The sequence below is a fragment of the Chanodichthys erythropterus genome, chromosome 5, assembly GCF_024489055.1.
Source record: "Chanodichthys erythropterus isolate Z2021 chromosome 5, ASM2448905v1, whole genome shotgun sequence".
NCBI lineage: Eukaryota > Metazoa > Chordata > Actinopteri > Cypriniformes > Xenocyprididae > Chanodichthys > Chanodichthys erythropterus.
In genome coordinates, this window is record NC_090225.1 from 11439799 (window position 1) to 11455417 (window position 15619).

The following is a 15619-nucleotide window of genomic DNA, read 5'->3' on the forward strand; positions in this document are numbered from 1 at the left end:
GTGTTTAAATTGGCAGAAAAATGTAAAAAAAATGCAAACAAAAAAATGCAAAAAAAAAACAACTAAAATAGCCTTCATGTTCTTATAATTAAATCATACATAATACTTATTTTAAAAAAAAAAGACCCAGAGATGTTCTAGGTTTTGTGCAAGTAACTCGCCCAGCATTACTGTTTAAAGTAACAGATTTCATCTAAACATCAGATAACCACTGTGTGCCAAAAGTGGGTGAACAATTCAGTAAATACTGTAGCAGGTGTTATTAATCTAGTGGTTTATGTCCTGGAGAGATATTTTACACATTAGGAGTGTATTGTAGTTCTTGAACTGTAAGCTTCAACTAAATTGGAAATAGTCATTCATAACCTCAGGTAAAATTTATTACAATTTTCGAGAAAAAAACAAAAAAAAACAAAAAAAGTACACACCAGCAATCTTTTTGCGTCCTTTATTCAGAAACATCCACTATATAGCACAAAAATGCCAATATGTACACAATATTTCCCACCTGTTTGACATCCTCTTGCCTTCTTCCAAAAAAAACCCACTTTATATCTGAAAGAAAACATTTGATGAATTCAGATGCTCCCTACTCACCCACCCCCACCCAAGTGATCACTAACAAACAAACTATTTACACTATTTAATTCACAAACAAACTATTTACACTATTTACAGTCTTTTTACACCATTGTTTAATCTCAGTGTTTATTTCTAGAAGAGGATTTGCTGATGGGGACCCACTGCCCATATGGCTTCCTGTCTGCCACGCTGTCGGCTCTTGATGTTACCTTACTGTCATGGAGCGTCGGGCTGTTTGAAGGTTTGGCTACGGTATTCTGTGAATATAACGAGATATGATCAACTTCAATATTTCAGTACATTCGAACAATCATCAAGTTTTCATGAACTTACATTGAGGCTGAAGATAATTGGCCTTCTCTTGGGTGATGTCTGTGAAGTCTCTGCATCATCTTCATTGGCAACACCGTTTACCTAAAGACAGGGAAAAGAGGAAAAGGATATTGACCACACTGTTGCTTGATATAAGCCTCACTTCAGTGTCACATGATTTTCAGTTCTAAATGAAGACACCCTCAACTGACCTCAAGTCATGCAAAAGCAAACTGAAGGGACTGCAATACCAGTGCTGCCCTTCTAATCAAGTCTGACATCAAAAACACCATTCACCATGGGGTAATACCAGTTTACATTTTCAATAGTATTTTTACAAGCAAAAATGAAAATCTATACACAAAAGGCTTTGTTCACACTGCACCCATTTCCAATTAATGTTTCATAAATCAGACTTTTAAGACTGCATTGTCATTTTGTAAGTAATGAAATTAGACTTGCGTCACATACATCAGTTTCACACACCATTGGAATATAAAAAAAAAAAAAAAAAAAAAAAAATGCAATATCCAAAAGTTAAATCTTATACATTGATGCCTTTTAAAATTTATTATTAATTACACTTTTTTTTTTTTGCATTATACAAGCTGCTAAACGGCTCTAAATTAGTCAAAAATAATAATAATAAAACAAATAATCATTTGGATTTTTGCTGCTTATGAACAAAGCCAAAATTATTAAAATGATGAGACAGTATATTTTTCCAAACCCCCATCCATCACCGTAGAGTGAGGTCTGTCTGGTCTTCACGCACGCTGAACAGAGGAAGATTCTGGTAAATGACAACTCAACCCAGTTCAACAATCAGCAAACAAGTCATTTCCTGTACTTCTAAAGCACACTTCTAATCAAAAGTTTGGGGTCAGTAAGATTTTTAATGTTTTTGGAAAAGTCTCATACTGAACAAGGCTGCGTTTATTTAATCAAAAATACATTAATATTGTGAAATATTACAATTTTGAAATAACCGTTTTCCATTTTAATAAATTTGAGATGATTTGGTGCTCAAGAAACATTTCTGATTATCAATGTTGTGCTGCTTAATATTTGTGGAAACTTTAATGCATTTTTTTCAAGATTCTTTGAATAGAAAGTTCAAAAGAACTGCAATTACTTGAAAAAGAAATCTTTTATAATATTATAGATGTCTTTACTGTCACTTTTGATCAATTTAATGCATACTTGCGGGAAAAAAATAATAAATAAACATTCTATTGACCCCAAAATTTTCGTATACAGTATGTGTTGTTGTGCGGTGGCTGAAAGTGGCTTAGCTCTATGTGAGGTCAATCAAAAGCATGTGGTCCATTTTTGTTCGACACAAGACTACCGCTGACATCATACACTGTTACTTAACCTTTGCAGTTGTGCATATAAGACTTAAAGCTGGTGTCATTCAAGTCATGTGACCTCCCCCTCTCTCCCTCTTTGTCCAAAGGGTGGAGGAGTTTCAGCTCTACAGGAACAGAAACGATACAAAAAAACAAAGCAATTGAAGCTAAATGCAGCTCCTCAATAAAGTGAGAGGAATAATAGCCATGTGCTCATTCATTCACACACATACACACTCACGCACAGTAGTACATACTCTTTAACGTGTACCGTTACCTAATCCGGACATGAGCTGTTCATCATTCCATTAAATCCATCAGGCAAAATCATTCATGTCTGAGGAGACAGATTACATGGTGACCCAGGTTGGGCAAGTACAGCGCGCAATCACATTTTAAACAGACGCGTTTCAATGGGTTAGGCAATGTCCCGAGATCAGATATAACAAAGTACAGATGAGAATCTTATTGGAGAAATTAGCTGGAATTCTGTAAACCGCTCGGGACGTTCATGCAACATAACAGTTCTAACAAACACTAGGTGTGTGTTAGTAACACATCTGCAGTCATGTGTTTGTGTGTGAGGCTCACCTGTGCTGGTGTCTTCTGTGGTGCCAGGTCAGCCCTCACCCTTTCCTCTTTATCTGATGAAGATCTCCTCTTCTCATCCTCCTCCAGCTCCTTCAGGCTAGCTGGCAGCTCTAAATTCTGCACTCCCAGAATCCGAGAGGCATTTGCTTTAGCGACGTTCAAGAGATACTTCTTCTCTGTGGGAGATTTTAGGATGCCAATTAATTTTATAATTTACCTCCTTGTCATTGGTCAGCATTATCAACTAGTCAGTCACCCAACAACTGACTACACTGCAAATAAAACACTTTTCTTAATCTTTAATTTTGTCTTTTTTTGTCAATAAGATACCTAATTATCTTTACATTAAATACATTTACTAAAGAAGCAAAATTACATAAAATTTAAAAACTTATTTTTAATAAACTTAAATTTTAATAATTATTACTGTTATTTTAAGTAGTATTTCAAATATTTTAAAAAGTTTATAGAAAATATTCAATAATTAAAGGTAAAGCTGATCTTACCCTCAAGGCTGAGGCGGATGGCAGAGCGCTCACGGCTGCGAGACCGGCTTCTGTATGTTCGTACGTTCCTGGGTGAGCGGGAGAAACGACACCGGTACCTCCCCACAAACCTACTTCCCCTCCAGTAGACCGGAGAGCGACTGCGAGAGCGGGATCGGGATGAAGAACGCCTGGAGTGTCTGGAGTACCTGTAGGGAGATGGAGAAGGACTGCGGCGATGGTAGCGTCTGCGATGGGAGGAACCCTCAGGAGTAGGGCTGTAGGAGCGAGAGCGTGCACGGTAGCGGCGAGGAGGAGAATGGTGCCTGTGGCGGCAGCGCGAACGGCCTGAGCACCGCGGATGAGAGCGGGAACGGGAACGGGAACGTGAACGTGAGCGTGAGCGTGAGGAAGAGTCACTGTCAGAGGATGAGCTCCGTGACCTGCGGGAGGAGCGGCTCCCTCTACTGCTGGAGTACGAGCTGTCGCTGCTGCTGCTGCTGGAGCGAGAGGAACTGCGACCGGATGGAGCTTCCTGATCAAAGATGAGCTTCACACGCTCACGTCCAGGGCTGGCTTCCTGCTTCATGATCAAACCTACAAACACAAAGCATTAGATGTTACTCATGAACTAACCGTTAAATCAATCATTTCACATTCAGTGATAAATACATCCATTCATGCTGAATTTTGCATAAATCTGTATGTGAATTTTCTCAGCATTCACTGTGCCTTTTTTGTGGGGTGTTCCCAACCTGGAAATCAGTGTTTTAACATTTCCTGACATTCCCATGTTTTTAACTGATCATTTGTAGAAAACTATTCAACAGAGTAGATGGATTCTGCTCACTTTTTCCTCATGCTTTTTCATGCACCTGTCAATTTTGGTTTATTTTTCTTCCTTAACATCATCTTTCAGACTAGTGGAAAGAAAACACCCCACAAAAAAAAAGAAAAACATTATTAAGTGATTATGATTTTATCACACTGTCAGTTAAAATATACATCTTTAAATGCTGCGCCAAAATATTCAACATTTTATTCCTAAAATGAAGGTAATTTTCCTTTCTTTCTGGTTGTTGACAGCAATTTCAGATTTATGGAATTTCAAAACAATCTCTAAAATCCTCTCTGTAAAAACCTTTAACTCAACGAAATGAAACAAGACTTGTGAACCTGCCTCTATCTAATATTTAGATTTATTTAAATGAGTAAGTTACCCGTTTAAGTATTTAAACATAACACTTCGGAAAACAATTGTCTAATGATTAATCAACTGGGGCGTATGAGGATATCTATAAATTAAACATTAAAAATATTCCTTAAACTTAAAAAAATAGATTTAGATTTACAAATCATAATTTAATTATCATTATTATTAAATCAAAATAATATTCAGTTTTCAATATTTTCTAATGAAAACTGAAGACGACAACAATACAGATAGCAGTAATGAGCAACAAAGTCAAGAGAATGTTCTGGAACAAAGTAGGTCAGGTGATGATGTTGTGTAACAGTCTCCGCCCCCTCCTGTCAATCAAATTACACAACAATCTCGAATCTGGAACATTTCATAAGAAACTGAAAACACTAATAATTAACCCCCGTTATTAAAATATCACTACGACAGAATCCAAATGTCATAATCCATATAGCAATAAATCTATTCTGATAATGTTCGCTTTCAAATAATTTCTGTTACCGCTAATTCAACAGGGACTGCAGATGTATAACAAACAATGGTTAATGTACTTTGTATAAATAACATTAAATAAATACATATTGGCCATTATCAAGCTGTAACTTACCGTCAAAGTGACCTGATCCAACAGTAAGAGAGGAGGAAAATGTATATCGCGGGATCCTCCTCGAGCGAGTTCAAAACGGAAACAATTTGAACTACAACACAAAAAGCTGTGAAATAAAACAAATGTTTATTTCCTCGTATGTATCCTTTTCAGTGAAAGGACAATTTCTCGAAACAAACGGTATTTGCGGATAGTTAGTCGGCAGTGATCTGTACCAAACGTCGACGTCTCGCGAGTGGTTCAGCGTGAAGTGGCTCGTGTGCAGAGACCGTTTTTTTTATTCAAACGAAACCCACTGACGTCATCGAGGGATCTGGAAAATTCGAGAAGCACCACTTAGAAAATTCATCAACGCCGTTCCACATAGTCATTTAAACCATGATTCAGTATTTTTATAACCAAGTTTTTTTTTTTTTTCATCTTGTTTTTTTTTTCACTTGAGTACACTAAAGTTCAGTATAGACTTGAATAATTTAACATCATTATGAATAGGAAAAACTTTCATATATTTTGTTTACTTCACATATATATTCATACATACATACATACATAATACATACATACTCAATCAAGTATAAACATACATACATACATATTTCATAAGGTGTGTTATATCAAAGTCCCTTTAAGACATATGATATATAATAGATAATAAGATATATTTTTGTTATTCTATACTATAGTCTTTGGTTATATTCTCTCGAGAGCTCGCATTTTATCGCGAGATTTTACCTTGTTTTCCCGTGAGTAACCTCGCCTCTCACAAATAAAGTCACGGTTATGTGAGCTGCATGATAGAGCACTTATTTCAGTCTAAATAAAAGGAGACTATCTTGTGCTCGAGGAGACAGATCCTGACCATTGCATTTGAAAATGGCGGTTGAGAACTTGCTTCCGGCCAACTTTGGCTATGCGATTTTTACATATATGTATAGTTTTTTCATGTTGTCATATCTCGGGCTCAAAGTTGGTGGTGCAAGAAAGAAGTATGGGATAAAGGTAGGCGTCATATGCAATGCATACTACTCGACTTTCCAAAATGCCACTCATTCGTTTAACGTTGACTTCTGATTTATGCATGTTTTATTGCAGATGTTTTGGTTTAATGTGTTTTTCTGCGCTCGTGTTTTGTCTACAGTATCCCACCATGTACAGTGATAAGGAGCCCATTTTCAACTGTATTCAGAGAGCGCACCAGAACACACTAGAGGTGTATCCACAGTGGCTGGTGTTTCAGACTATTGCTGCATTAGAGTATCCTGTGAGTATCAAAGACGTGTGTGCCATTTGGAATGACAATTCAAAGAAAAGAAAAGGAAACTCATACAACTTTTTTTTTTTTTTTTTTTAAATGTCATCAAATAGCATATGGGGTATTTCCTGGAACATAATGTATTTGCAAAATACACTGATTACATTGACATTAAAAACGTACATTAATATATTTTATGAAATTTGGTGGAAGAACATTCATTTTATAGAATGCACTGGAATACCTCACATTTTGATGTCATCCCAAACATTCTAGTGGGCATTTTGTCAAATCTGTTTTGATGAGGTTATGGTGTTTACAGTATTGAACTTAGTTTGCATTAAACACAAAAATATATTTGAATAAATTGGCAGAATTTGTCTTAATGAGTCATATTTTGCTGAAAGATTTGTTTAAAAGAGTTTATAAAATTTCTTTTAATTGTAATTCAGAAAATTCTCTTTCTGCCATTCCATTCCAAACCCAGTTTAATGTGGAGGTAGCCAATTCAAATTCATACTAAAATGGGCTTGTAACAAAAATGTTGTTTGTTCAACCCCCATAAGGGTTTATATATAATCTATCATCATTGTGCCTTTGATCAAAACACTTGACCTTGATCAAGGGTGGAAGCAGAGGGAATTGTCTTTGTAATAAGTGCACTGTAAATCTCCATAAGGTACATGTTAATTTAATCTCTTTTTATGTGCTCTTCCTCTCTCATATAAACACCCTCTGACCCAGTTCACTTCTGTTTATCTTGCATTTTTATCTCCCATATCAGCTTGCTGCCTCTGTGTTAGGAGTCATCTGGGTAACGAGCAGATTCTCTTATGCCTGGGGTTACTACACAGGTGGTAAGTCTTTACAATGCACATGTGGAAGCCTGAAGCCAATTCTCAGATGTTTCTCAGAAGTTATCGCAAATGCAAAAGCACGTTCACATCTGTTTCTGAATCAGAGTACAAATGCAAAAAAATCATAGCATTTATTTGTGCATTAAATTATAGATTTAAATGACATATGTATAATCATTCATTTTAAATCACTGTACATGTTTGCAAGATATTGTTATCCCCAAAATAAAAAGTTTAATGAAACTGACCGTGGGAGCATAAATAAATCTAATTTTCATTAAGAAAAAAAGTGTTTTCGTAAAACTGTTACACAAAACAATGAAGTCTGTGTCTGCAAACCTGCAAAGGTTACACCAATATACTTTAATAGAACTTTCAGTGTTTAGGTTGATCTTTCAAACATTATATAAGTTTTAGCCCTCATCACCAGTGTTGTTTCTCTGTTTCAGATCCTGTTAAGAGGATGCATGGTGTATACGGATACGTCGGGCTGTTGGGAGTCATTCTGCTCTCAATCTCTGTGGCTCTCAAACTGCTTGGAGTCCTTTAAGGGAAACACCATACAACATAAAACTAATCCTTGCCACTTAATGTAGTCTTCAGCAAGTCTTTTTTTCACTTTTATACTTTTTTTGTTAATTGCATTGTTCCATCCTGTAATTTTCACATATATAATATTCAATTACATGTAATCAACTTCTAAGACTTTGGTACTCAAGTTTTATGCTGTATTTCTCAGACTTCAATTAAGGTGACCAGATAATCATTTCATGATGCTTCTGTGCAGATGACCTGGGTTTGAGTCTAGTTTAGGTCATTTTCATTTGTGGACCACAGTCTGTATAGGATATTTCAGGTGCAGAACTAATAACCACTTTAGACAGCATATCATAGACTGCCCTGGTTTGATTAGGATGTATGGGTCACCCTATGTTATATCAATAAATTCAGAAAAATTAATAATAAAATATCTGTGTAAGATTCAAATATACCCGTGTGAGTGCTTGACTGATTGAAAGTGAGAAAGTCTATGATAAATGAAAATGAAATTAATTACATGATTCTTATCTCTCTGATAATATTTAAAGTAGCATATGGCAGGGCTTTAGGACAACTGGAGCGTTAAATTATTTATAAACAGACCCTAGAGCGTTACTATGGTGTTGTGGATAGTTACTATGATATTCTTACTACTCAATAAGGCTAATTCATTCAAATCAGAGGGTTTTGGTTTGTACCAAATTTTTCTGTATTTACATTACAGCCACTTCAGATGGAATTGCATTAATTACTGTATAGAACAATTCTGTATAAAACAATAATGGATTTAACATAAACATTTAATGTCTGATGTTAAAATGTATGTTTTTAATATAACCTTCTCCCTTTAAACACTTTGGTCAGTTTATGCAACGTTATATTATTATTATTATTATTTAGAAAAATTAAAAGAGCAGTTTTAAGTATATACTTGTTCAACTGGTCGAGGCTGATGATAAGGGATTTAGAAATTAGCAAAATAGTAATAAGTAAATCAATAATTTTTTTTTTGACAGAGTAGTTAGTACAGTAATCTAATTCCTCTATTGAAGCAACTAATTAATTACTTAGAGTAACTTAGCCAAAACTGGGTATTAGTCAACACATTGAATTGCACGATACAGCTGGTCATGTGATGTCAACACAGGCGCCATTCAGGGGGCGACCTGCTCCATGTATAATAGCTTTTTCTAAAACTGTTCATAAAGAAAATTCTTATAATTTTACCAGAAGTGCTGTTTAGATATTTAGATGTAAAACCTTTAGTGAGTGCACATTTTGTTTGATAGGATGTGCTGGGGATGATGGAGAACGCACTGCGCATGTGTGGCTCAGAGCCACTGTTTGAGACGGAAGACTGCGGAGTATATCTCCACTTACTGCGAACCACGAGAAAAACTCAAGAAAAGTGCAGGTAAGAATTTATTGTGCTACAGAGCATGAGTCCTTGTGAAAATTCATAAGATATTCTCTATCACTCTGCTTTCATTTATGCGCTATACTTTATATAAACAGTGATGTAGCAACTATGGGTTAGAAATCATCCGGACATGAGAGATCAAACATGATTACAGCATTAACACTCGACGTCTTCGTCCAAAATTGAGCGGAAACGTAGTTTTGAACTATTATGTTAAAGATCGCTTGTGTCAATATTCAGATTTTGGTCGCAAACATGACAAATGGAAATCCTTTTGTGTGCTATTTGTGTTTGGTTCAGGATGATCATGTGTGCTCTGCGTGTGCGCAGTCAGTGATGCTGCGCCGCACTTACGCAGTAACAGTGGATTTTATTACCCTTTAAATAAAAATATTAAATATATTATACATAAATATATATACAATTTTAAAATAACAGTTTTCTCTTTTAATATTTTTTAAAATGTAATTGATTCCTGAATAGGAAGTTGGAATGATGAGCATTTATTTGAAAAGGAATGTTTTGTAACATCATAAATGTCTTTACTGTCATTTTTAATTAATTCAATGCATTTTTGTTGAATAAAACATAAAGAGAGAGAGAGAGGTGGTGGATGGTGTTTTGAAATTATTTAAATTAAAATATCTATTTATTTGCCCATGATTGTGACTGTAATATGTGTTGTTCAAAGCTATTCATTTTGGATAAAAGCATAAGCTAAATGGCCTTGTTCATTACTCAATATGAGTAAGTCTCTTTACTAGGAAAACTAGCACAATATCTCAAAAGAACCGTATTTCTTTGAATGATCAGGTGAAATCAGAAGCATGTCGGGGTTTCTGGATGGGATCAGATGTGGTGATTGCGAGTGTAATGTGGATTGGGGTGAGAAGAGAAACACCATCGCCTCCATCGCAGCTGGAGTTCTGGTACGTCCTCCTGATGATGTCAAGTAAATCCTGTGTCCTCTGCACTTTATCTCAAAAACACAGTGATTCCCAAACTAATGATCTTTCTTCTCACACTTTGAACATGTACAGTTTTTCACAGGCTGGTGGATCATCATTGATGCAGCGATAATGTACCCTAAAGAGGAAGAGTTCCACCACGCATATCATACCTGTGGGGTTATAGCGACTATAGCCTTCCTCATGTGAGTTACACCTGTTTTCCTGTTGGTGCTTCCTCTAATGACGTGAACAAAGCATTTGTTTATTGTCCACGCAGACAGACTCTGTGACATAATTTGAACTGTCCTAGATCTTTCTTCCTGTTCTTTAGCCTTGATTTAACTGCAGGGTTGTGAAATGACTACCGTCACCATGACTGCATTGTTTAACAACCTGTTGAGTTTCACTTTCTGTGGATTTCAATCAAAGACTTTAGATATACATAGACGGTGCACTCATATTACAATGATTGGGAGAAAGTGTTATGAGACGTGCGCTTATGACTACACGTGCGTTGTCAGATTTCATTGGTAATTTCAAATATGAAATTTAATCTTAAAGGTGCCCTCCAATGAAAAATTGAATTTACCGTGGCATAGTCAAATAACAAGAGTTCAGTACATGGAAATGATATACAGTGAGTCTCAAACTCCATTGTTTCCTCCTTCTTATATAAATCTCATTTGTTTAAAAGACCTCTGAAGAACAGACGAATCTCAACATAATTACGCCCCCAATATTTGCATATGCCAGCCCATGTTCCCAACATTATGAAAGGCATTAGACAAGGGCAGGCAGTATTAACGTCTGGATGTGCACAGCTGAATCATCAGACTAGGTAAGCAAGCAAAGAAAACAGTGAAAAATGGCAGATGGAGCAATAATAACTGACATGATCCATGATATCATGATATTTTTAGTGATATTTGTAAATTGTCTTTCTAAATTTTTCATTAGCATGTTGCTAATGTACTGTTAAATGTGGTTAAAGTTACCATCTTTTTTTACTGTATTCACGGAGACAAGAGCCGTCGCTATTTTCATTATTAAACACTTGCAGTCTGTATAATGCATAAACACAACTTCATTCTTTATAAATCTCTCTAACAGTGTAGCATTAGCCGTTAGCCATGGAGCACAGCCTCAAATTCATTCAGAATCAAATGTAAACAATATAACAGTATACAATACTCACATAATCAACGCATGCATGCCGCATACATGACGAACACTTTGTAAAGATCCATTTGAGGGTTACATTAGCTGTGTAAACTTTGTTTATGCACTGTTTAAGGCAAGAGCGAGCTACGTGGGCGTGGAGCTCGAGAATTAAAGGGCCAGTAGCGCTGAATCAGCTTATTTATAATGATGCCCCAAAATAGGCATTTAAAAAAATGAATTAAAAAAAAATCTATGGGGTATTTTGAGCTTAAACTTCACAGACACATTCAGGGGACACCTTAGACTCATATTACATCTTTTTAAAAAAATTATAGGGCACCTTTAAGCTTGGTGAACAGCTTTGGAGAATTTGATGTTTTCCCATGGAGAGCAATAAGGGGCCCTATCATACACCCGGCGCAATGCGGTGCCAGGCGCAACACAAGTTTTTTTTTTTTTTGCTAGTTTCAGCCCAATGCAGTTGGATCATTTTCACGTCTTGCGCCACGTTGTTTAAATAGCAAATACATGATGCCATGGTGGATTCGTGCACCCATGGGCGTGCTGGTGTGAAAATGAGGTTTGTTCAGGGCCGTTGTCGGCCCGTTGCTATTTTGAGGCAACTGAAAACGACTGCACCAACTGAAACCTGGTCTAAAGTCAATGGTATATTTATTTTGTTATTTAAAGAGCGCATTAGTAATATGCGCCTATATGCAGGTGAACAACACGTCTACACTCTGCTTATTACACACACAGGGACGTGCAGCCGTGCACAAAAATTGCAAATATTAAAAAGAAAATGATTTCAATGTAAAAGATTATTATTGTGTGCATAAAGATAAAAATGCTTCGGTGGAATCTGGCTTGTCCCATAGATGGTCTGCTTGTGCTGTTTAACCTCACGCATGAGTAGATACGTTTCCTTACTAGAGAAGAGTTCAGTTTTTCTGCTCGCAAATTCCACGGTGTTAATAGCAAATGAAAAGCGAATGGGAGATGAGACTCTGATCGGTTTATTTCACGTTACGCCCAAAACACACCCATTACTCATTAAGAGAACCGGGACGACCCCTTTAGACCATGCGCCTGGCGCGCTGACCATTTTTCTTGTTGTTAAACTAGCAAAAGTGGATTCGGACACACCCTAAGTGCACTTGTGCTGCACGCTTTAGACCAAGCGCTTAGATAGTTAAAATAGGGCCCAAGAGCTGTACTTGCATGACTGAAATAGCTGCCTGAGAAAGATGGCTGCTCTCGGCCCTGCCCTGCTTCACACCACAGTAAAGCTAATAAAACTTTAATACATTAGCTCATTAATGAACACAATTACTGCCTTGAGCTTGAGTCCTGTTGGATTGCTTTCCATCGGCTGTGGAGGTAATATGACAACTCCCATGATTCCACACTCATTCACAATGTCATCAAGCTACGACTTTATTATTTTTAATAAGCAACCTCTAGTGGCGAAACTTACATACTGTGCCTTTAAAGGGACTTTGTTTGAATGCAGGATCAACGCAGTGTCAAATGGCCAGGTGAGGGGAGACAGCTACAGCGAGGGCTGCTTGGGACAGACTGGTAAGCGCTGCATTTGCATCATGACATTTTGTAGCTATTTTAATACTACATGACTGAAAGGTGATTTCAATGTGTGTCTGGGTAGGTGCCAGAATTTGGCTCTTCATCGGGTTCATGTTGGCCTTCGGGTCTCTTATCGCCTCTATGTGGATTCTGTTTGGTGGTTTTGTTGTGACTGGTAAGAGGATAAGATTTTTTTTTTTTTTTATAGAAAAAGATTTTTCGGGTTTCTGTTTGTATATAGATGCTAATTAAGTTTTTCTATTTATTTATTTTTTCTGTATTATGAATGAACAGACAAGAAGGATCTGTCAGTGTATCCTGGTATTGCAGTTTTCTTCCAAAATGCATTCATCTTCTTTGGGTAAGTTTGAGAAGAGAGAATCTCGCATCAGAACAGATTGATATATCACTGCATTACCTGTAGGGTTGGGTGATATCATTTTTATTGGCATTTTTTTAAAACTCTAACATTGTTAAATATTGTAATTTATTCCTGTGATGCAGAGCTAAATTTTCAGCATCATTAGTGTTCAGTGTCACATGTTCCTTCTGAAATTATTCTAATATGCCATTATAAACATTTCTTATTATTATCTATGTTGAAAACAATTGCTGCTTATTATTTTTCATGATTCTTCTCAGAATAGAAATTCAACACAACAGCATTTATGTGAAATAGAAATATTTTGTGACATTATAAATGTCTTTACTGTCACTTTTGATCAATTTAATGTATACTTGCTTAAAGTATTAATTTCTCTAAAAAGAAGTCTGACCCCAAACTTTTTAAAGGTAGTGTATCTTTTTATGTATTTGCTCAGAAGGGTGTTTTTTTTAACTCAGGGAAACCATATAGTCATAAACCAAATAAATTCAGAATATTTAATGCAAGTAAAATACTATAAAAATCCATTTTAAAATAGTCAAGGCATGTTTTATTTCACTAAATGACCACAAGGAAGGATATTTTAATAAATTATGTGCAATAGTATACCTATAGTTTAGTTGTATAACCTATATTGTTAATAAAACAATTTACTGTATGTAAAATGCCATGTGGAGACTTCAATAAATATTTATTGAAGTGATTGATTACACAATTAAACTGATTCAAACAGAATGAAACTGAAAATTAAAATAATAATGCTGTTAAACATCTGTTAGTCACAAGGCATTAAAATGACTTTCAGAATACTTTTTAGGAAGCCGTATGGCCCATTAAAGTGCAATAAAATTATTTTGAACATCATCAGTATATGAATTATCACCCAACCTGTAATTTCCTGAGAATTGTCTGAGATTTAGCATTCTTGCAAATTATAATAAATTACTCTGCAAATTCTGAAAAACACGAAACTGTGATGTTTTGATTGAGCTCTGATTTGTGGTTCCCCTTCAATCTTGCAGTGGTCTTGTGTTCAAGTTTGGCCGAACTGAGGACCTCTGGCAGTGAAGTTCCATTTCCTTTAATCAAATCCCACAGTCCATCAACTCTCAATTCCTCTGTACTTATTGCTGCTTATTTGCACTCGCTATTTCTTTCTCTCCCCTTTTCAACCCCTCAGACGACTCCCGTTCTTAAATATATTCCTTCTACCTTTCTTTGTCTTGTTTCCTGTGTGGCCACAGCGGGTGTACACAAGAGAAATGCAAATCAAATCCAGACTCTGCAGTCAAAATGGACACATTTTGACCTCACCCTGTGTTTATAATAACAAATTACATATATGCAATAAAATAACGGTGACATAACATATTGAAATTGCATAATTCTCAGATTCAAAGTGCACAGTAGAGCTGATATCTTCAGCCTGGCTTTTGAAGAAATCTCAAAAGGAAAGAAAACATTGATTTGCAGAATATAGTAAGGTGATATTATGCGACGGCAGCAGGGAGAGTTTTTGAGCAGAATCGTTTGTTAACCAAAATGAGTGTAACATTCAGCTTTACTTTGTTTCTATTTTTATTGTTTTGTCATTTGAATAGAAGTCTTTTCTTTTTTACATAAACCACCAAATTTGTATCTGTCGGATCACTTTCATGCATAATTTCTTGAAATTTCATGTTCAGTCGTAGCTCAACCTTCAGTCAGTTGACATCACTACAACAGGGTTTTTTATTCGACGTCTTACTTTTGGAAGATTTTTATATATTATGTTCTTTGGATTCCCACACCTTTTTCAGTCATTCATTATTACAGATTTTTAAAAATTATTTTACAGAGATTGAACTGAGCAAGATTAGTTTCTTACAGCTGAGCATCACCAGAAACATGTACATTCACTGTCAATTTTTTTTTCTCTGCAACTAGTAGAAACAAACAGCATATTTTCCTTGACTGTGGGAACCCTGGTTATATATTTTGTGTTATGAAGCATTAAGCTCACTCTCTATGTTTATGTTTGGGCATGTGGGAGTTGTATAAAAATGTTAATGTTTTTTAAAAAAGCACAATTTCTTATTATTTCAGTGGTTATGGGAGAATTAAGGTGACGTCAGAGATTTTGACTCGTCTATAAACTGACAAATTAGAGATTCTGTAATTTCTACATGCTAAAAGAATGTAACATTTTAATGTAATCCATGTCTCTCTTCTGACAAAAAGTAGCTAAACTTCATTTAACTGTGGGTTTAAAATGAATAAAATTATTGTAAATATGTATAGAGCCAGTGTTTTTTCTTTCCAAAAGTTCAATCTTTCACTATATTCATATATTCAAAATAC

General features: G+C 35.7%; 3 protein-coding genes across 3 annotated transcripts; 2 read left to right on the top strand and 1 right to left on the bottom strand.

Annotated features, from left to right (window-relative positions):
* Positions 1-417: 417 nt before the first annotated feature.
* On the bottom strand, positions 418-5389 carry rsrp1 (arginine/serine-rich protein 1). The gene is made up of 6 exons (XM_067386398.1): positions 5131-5389; positions 3344-3919; positions 2785-3013; positions 1255-1273; positions 916-996; positions 418-839 (listed from the first exon to the last, which is right to left on the bottom strand). The coding sequence occupies exons 2-6, from the start codon at positions 3909-3911 to the stop codon at positions 702-704; spliced, it is 1035 nt and encodes a 344-aa protein (XP_067242499.1). The 5' UTR covers positions 3912-3919; positions 5131-5389; the 3' UTR covers positions 418-701.
* A 479-nt stretch (positions 5390-5868) lies between these two features.
* On the top strand, positions 5869-8787 carry mgst3b (microsomal glutathione S-transferase 3b). Its single transcript, XM_067386069.1, has 4 exons — positions 5869-6129; positions 6269-6391; positions 7167-7239; positions 7689-8787. The coding sequence occupies exons 1-4, from the start codon at positions 6004-6006 to the stop codon at positions 7787-7789; spliced, it is 423 nt and encodes a 140-aa protein (XP_067242170.1). The 5' UTR covers positions 5869-6003; the 3' UTR covers positions 7790-8787.
* A 256-nt stretch (positions 8788-9043) lies between these two features.
* tmem50a (transmembrane protein 50A) lies at positions 9044-15535 on the top strand. The gene is made up of 7 exons (XM_067386068.1): positions 9044-9193; positions 10013-10128; positions 10240-10352; positions 12824-12891; positions 12977-13069; positions 13189-13255; positions 14302-15535. The coding sequence occupies exons 2-7, from the start codon at positions 10027-10029 to the stop codon at positions 14345-14347; spliced, it is 489 nt and encodes a 162-aa protein (XP_067242169.1). The 5' UTR covers positions 9044-9193; positions 10013-10026; the 3' UTR covers positions 14348-15535.
* The last annotated feature ends 84 nt before the right edge of the window (positions 15536-15619 follow it).

Bases quoted from the DNA above. Each gene is read 5' to 3' on its own strand.
- rsrp1 (XM_067386398.1), bottom strand. From the start codon at position 3,911: ATGAAGCAGGAAGCCAGCCCTGGACGTGAGCGTGTGAAGCTCATCTTT. The intron at 3,014-3,343 runs GTAAGATCAGCT...AATCTCCCACAG, and splicing joins CATCCGCCTCAGCCTTGAGG to AGAAGAAGTATCTCTTGAAC. The intron at 840-915 runs GTAAGTTCATGA...TTATATTCACAG, and splicing joins CAATTATCTTCAGCCTCAAT to AATACCGTAGCCAAACCTTC.
- mgst3b (XM_067386069.1), top strand. From the start codon at position 6,004: ATGGCGGTTGAGAACTTGCTTCCGGCCAACTTTGGCTATGCGATTTTT. The intron at 6,130-6,268 runs GTAGGCGTCATA...TTTTGTCTACAG, and splicing joins GAAAGAAGTATGGGATAAAG to TATCCCACCATGTACAGTGA. The intron at 7,240-7,688 runs GTAAGTCTTTAC...TCTCTGTTTCAG, and splicing joins CTGGGGTTACTACACAGGTG to ATCCTGTTAAGAGGATGCAT.
- tmem50a (XM_067386068.1), top strand. From the start codon at position 10,027: ATGTCGGGGTTTCTGGATGGGATCAGATGTGGTGATTGCGAGTGTAAT. The intron at 10,353-12,823 runs GTGAGTTACACC...GTTTGAATGCAG, and splicing joins GCGACTATAGCCTTCCTCAT to GATCAACGCAGTGTCAAATG. The intron at 12,892-12,976 runs GTAAGCGCTGCA...GTGTCTGGGTAG, and splicing joins GGGCTGCTTGGGACAGACTG to GTGCCAGAATTTGGCTCTTC.